The 5,539-nt window shown below is 40.2% G+C and overlaps 1 protein-coding gene across 1 annotated transcript; it reads left to right on the plus strand.

The window, feature by feature from the left end:
- PIGM (phosphatidylinositol glycan anchor biosynthesis class M) lies at positions 1-2,658 on the plus strand. The gene has a single exon (XM_061401903.1). The coding sequence runs from the start codon at positions 497-499 to the stop codon at positions 1,766-1,768; it is 1,272 nt and encodes a 423-aa protein (XP_061257887.1). The 5' UTR covers positions 1-496; the 3' UTR covers positions 1,769-2,658.
- Positions 2,659-5,539: the final 2,881 nt, after the last annotated feature.

A 5,539-nucleotide genomic window follows, 5' to 3' on the forward strand; every position in this document is an offset into this window, starting at 1 on the left:
GGCCCCTGAATTACCCTCGAGCAGGAGAGGTAAAGCGTGAGAAATCATCACAGGTTTATTTTTTCTTCATTCCTATTTTTTTCACTCTCGGGTCTCCCGCCCAGGCCAGAAGGATGTGGTTCGAAGTTCGCTCCGCTCTAGGAGTCAGTCTCTCCCATCTGGAGTTGAGGCGAGGGAAGAACATGGCTACCAACAATTAACACACTTACAGCTCTGTAAAAAGCCCACCCAGAGCCAACCGGCCCGGCAAGCGGAAGTCGCCTACCCCAAGGACCGGAAATCCCGCCTTCGCCGGAGAGCAGGGGCCAATGAGAATCCAGCCCCGGTATGTGGCCGGAAGCAGGACGGGGGCGGATCTTCCTGCCGGAAGTTGTTTTCGATTGGCCGCCTAGCTGATAGATGTACAGGCAACCTGAAGCGAGGAACCGAAGCGAGGATTAGACATTTCAGGACAATTTGAGAACTGGGGACTGAGCTGCTGTGGTGCCGTCAGATCATGAGCCCGACCACACACTGGGGAGATAAGTTCCTGAATCTGCGGGTGCCCCCCGCCGGGGTATTTGTTGTGGCCTTCCTTGCCCGAGTGGCTCTGATTTTCTATGGGGTTTTCCAGGACCGGACCCTGCTCGTGAGGTATACAGACATCGACTACCAGGTCTTCACGGACGCCGCGCGTTTCGTCACGGAGGGGCGCTCCCCTTACCTCAGGGCGACATACCGATACACTCCCCTGTTGGCGTGGCTGCTCACTCCCAATATCTATCTAAATGAACTGTTCGGAAAGTTTCTCTTCATCAGCTTCGACCTCTTCACCGCCTTCCTCCTATACCGGCTACTGCTTCTTAAGGGGCTGGGTCGCCGCCAGGCTTGCGGGTACTGTGTCTTTTGGCTTCTTAATCCCCTACCTATGGCGGTGTCCAGCCGAGGCAATGCGGACTCGATTGTCGCCTCCCTGGTGCTTATGACCCTGTACCTAATAGAAAAAAGACTCGTCGCGTGTGCCGCTGTATCCTATGGTTTCGCAGTGCACCTGAAGATGTATCCGGTGACCTATATCCTTCCCATTGCCCTCCACTTGCTTCCGGAACGCGACAGTGACGAAGGTCTCCGTCAATCCCGATATTCTTTCCAGGTTCGTTTGTACGAATTCCTGAAAAGGTTGTGTCATCGGGCTGTGCTGCTCTTCGTAGCAGTTGCTGGACTCACGTTTTTTGCCCTGAGCTTTGGTTTTTATTACAGATATGGTTGGGAGTTTTTGGAGCACGCCTACCTTTATCACCTGACCAGGCGGGATATCCGACACAACTTCTCTCCATACTTCTACATGTTGTATTTGACCGCAGAGAGCAAGTGGAGTTTTTCCCTGGGAATTGCCGCATTCCTGCCACAGTTCATCTTACTTTCAGCAGTGTCTTTCGCCTATTACAGAGACCTTGTCTTTTGTTGTTTTCTTCATACGTCAATTTTTGTGACATTTAACAAAGTCTGCACCTCCCAGTACTTTCTTTGGTACCTCTGCCTCCTGCCTCTTGTGATGCCACTAGTGAGAATACCTTGGAGAAGAGCCGTGGTTCTCCTCATGTTATGGTTCATCGGGCAGGCCTTATGGCTGGCTCCTGCTTATGTTCTTGAGTTTCAAGGAAAGAACACCTTTTTGTTTATCTGGTTAGCCGGTTTGTTCTTCCTCCTTATCAACTGTTCCATCCTCATTCAAATCATTTCCCATTACAAGGAGGAACCCCTGACAGACAGAACCAAATATGACTGATATGCTCCAATTCTTCTGCGACTTGGATTCTGATTGTTCTGAATGGATCAGAGAGAGCTTTGGAGAAAATTTTTTTTGAACATCCTAAGCACTCTAGTGAAAGTTCAGTTTGGAGCATAAAACTATTCCAACAAATTTAAATGAATGTTTACCTTACTTATAGAGGGGGCTCAATAACTGAGTTTCACCCTTTGGGAAATCTCAGGACTCATTCATCTGGGACATGATGGGAAGTAAATGTTCAGTTCAGTTCAGTTCAGTCGCTCAGTCGTGTCCGACTCTTTGCGACCTCATGAATCGCATTGCGCCAGGCCTCCCTGTTACATCGCCAACTCCCGGAATTCACCCAAACTCAGGTCCATCGAGTTGGTGATGCCATCCAGCCATCTCATCCTCTGTGGTTCCCTTCTCCTCCTGCCCCCAATCCCTCCCAGCATCAGAATCTTTTCCAATGAGTCAACTCTTCGCATGAGGTGGCCAAAGTATTGGAGTTTCAGCTTTAGCATCAGTCCTTCCAAAGCACACCCAGGACTGATCTCCTTTAGAATGGACTGGTTGGATCTTCTTGCAGTCCTCTTGTTTGAAAATGGAAGGGCTAATGAAATAATCAGATACTAAAAGGTTTTTGTAGAAAGGACAGAGGAATACAGTCAAGAGATGAAATCTGAGCCAGTATTTGTTACAGTTATACTGTGGTACTGTCTGAAACTGTCTTTTATCCTTCACTTTTTTGTTCTAAGGCTTTCCTGATAACTGTGAAAACTCAAAGTGTTCCTAAAGTATAGCTTTTAGATATAAAGTGTTAAGTAATACTACTGAGGTTGGGAAAGTTAATTCTGTATTAAAAGTGGGGGCTTAGAAGATAAAGAATCCAAAGAATTTAAATTATAGTCATGTTTCATGTATTTGTTTTATAACTTAGTTTTTCAGCACTTAATTCTAGTGGTATTAATTTACTGTTTGGCTTTATACAAAAAGGATTAAATTTAAATTCATCCATCTTGGGACTTCCCTGGTAGTCTAGTGGTAAAGAATCCACCTTGCAATGCAGGGGACTTGGGTTTGATCCCTGGTCAAGGAACTGAGATCCCACATGCCACGGAGCAATTAAGCCCATGTGCTGCAACAAAAGAATGAAGATCTCACACGTTGCAAATAAGGCCCAGTGCAGCTAAATAAATATAAGTAAATAAATATTTTTAAAAAGATAAATTCATTCATCTTTAAACTTCTCAACATTTTAAAATAGCATCTTGCTTTTGTTGTGACATTTTAGAACTCTCTTTTGTCTCTTTGTTTTTAATTTTCTAATTACTAGAAAAGACTTTTAATACAGAATATAAGTTAATCAAGTATTATCAGTGTTGTTAAAATGATTAGAGATTTTAGGTGATAAAAAAATAAATAGTTAATAGGCATTTACCAGCTTAAAAATACCTCACTTATGAAAATTTTGTGATAGAAATGAAGACCTGCATAGGAGGCTCCTAAAAAGTATAAGAAGCATTCTGATAGCCATTAGTCTTCTAGACCAGGAAATTGATGGAGAGATTGTGAAAATGGGCTTTAGTAGCCAGATGCTTTTTCCTTATTACTCTTTAATTTTCTAGGAAAAAATGCTTTGTGAGTTTCAAACAAGCAGGCTAAAAAAAAAAAACCCATCTAGATTGGGGACTCCCTAACACTCTAAATGTATTAGCAATGAGTGAGTTTGGTTTTATGATTTTGATAGTAAAAGATGAGTAATGTGACAACATTGTTCTTTCACTAAAACCAAAAAACTGCAGAGGAAGTAATATATTTCATGTCAGTTCAAGCCTAAAAAAGTCTGAAAATAAGATGTCTGTAGACAGGTCATAATTAAGAATGCTATTACTGGCAGCACTTCTTAATTGGATACCTTTTACAACCCACCATTAAAAAGAAGGGGAGAGTACTTCTCTGGTGTTTCAGTGGATAAGACTGTGTTTCCAATGCTGGAGGCCTGAGTTCAGTCCCTGGCCAGGGAGCTAGATCCCACATGCCGCAACTAAAGGTCCCATGTGCTGAAACTAAGACCTGGCAGAATGGACCCAAATAAATATTAAAAAAAAAAAAAAAGAAGAAAATGAAGAAGGGGAGAATGGGTGACTTTGCATGGGTTGCTGTTTGGATGAAAGTAGCAGAGAGAATTAATTGTTGAGGACAGAGACCTTTCTTGTAACATTTAGTCTCATATGCAACCTTAACATTTGTATATGACTGTTCAATAGTGGCCTTCCAGCCACGGCAGTCTTACTTTTTTTTTCTTCATCCTTTTATAATAATAATTAAAAAAAAATTTTTTTTCCTGGTCGAACTGAGAGGGAAAGGGAATCAGAAATAGATTTCCAACATCTCAATTTAATTGGTTTTTTGGTACTTTTAATAGTCACAAGTGTATTTACTTATTCATTTCTTTTTTACTTTAACATTCTTTGTTGTTACATTGTAACAACATTCTTTGTTGTAACATTCTTCATACTTACATTGAAATTGCTAAATAATACTCTATCATATGAATGTTCACATTATAAATGCATCATAAGAGTAAACATTTTCCACATTTTAAATTACCTTAACATTCTTAGAAATCAGTGGGGTTCTCTTGGGATTTTGGAAGGAATTTCATCAGCAAATCCTGCCTTATAAGAAATTCTCAACCAAAGAACTACAGGCATTTCTTAGAAGATGCTGAAAGTGTTCTTTTATGCTACAAGACATTTAGTAAATTAACTCAAGAAAAGATTTTATTTGGTCTCTTGGGCTTTTAAATTTTTTTCATTTGTTTTTGTTTTTTGGTTTTGTAAAATTTCTTGTCTTTTCATGTGCAGTTCTTTGGTTTCATTATTAATCCTATAACACTGTTATCATTTTATAATACTTTAAAATTGAATAGCACGTTGGCTTTTTTCCTATATGACACTTTTTGGTCTTATGCCACCCTTTAAGATCAATATACCCATTTCTAGATAAACATTAATTATTAACATGTGAAGGATGCTTCTCAAGATGGTCTGTGTTCTAAACAGAGGGACTGCATGACTTATTTTCTTCTGTGGTTGCCTTAATGTCTTCAAAATGTGGTCCCTAAACATCCCTAGATAAAGTCCCTGAATTAGGTCCATTGGAAAGGACCTCTTTCTGAAAACCATATTCTTCAGTTACTGACTTCTCATCACCTTGCTGAATGAGTCTGAGTGACATAACATGGTTTCAAAAGCTTTGCAGAACTTGTCTTTTAGTTAGTTCACTTGTTAAATATATTACTGAATATATCACTTCTTCAGCTGTTTTCTGTTGTACCACCCTTACCTCAGCCATCTGTGCAATGAGTAGAAATGAAAAGATGGAAAATTTCATGTGGGACAGTCCTTAAAAGCACTTTCTTGTTTGTTTCCCTGCCTCCCCACCCCCAGTGCTTTACCATGAACAGTTTTAAACATTACCCATATGCCTACCATATCTAAGTTCAACAACTGACATTTTGCCATGCTTGCTTTATTTACATACAAGTTTTTCCTGAACCACACAAAGTTGAAAACATCATTGAACTTTACCACTAAGTACATCAGCATGCATTGCGTAAAAATACTCTTCCTGTAAAACTATTATATTGTTATCTAATATAATTTTGCATCCTGTCCATTTTCAAGTTTCTCCAATTATTTTGTGTTTAATTTTAAAGAATAGACATTCTTGGATATCAAAGATTCCCTGAAAGAGATGATAAATAATCCATAATTAGGAAGT

The sequence above is a fragment of the Bos javanicus genome, chromosome 3 (genome assembly GCF_032452875.1).
Source record: "Bos javanicus breed banteng chromosome 3, ARS-OSU_banteng_1.0, whole genome shotgun sequence".
In the NCBI taxonomy this organism is placed as follows: domain Eukaryota; kingdom Metazoa; phylum Chordata; class Mammalia; order Artiodactyla; family Bovidae; genus Bos; species Bos javanicus.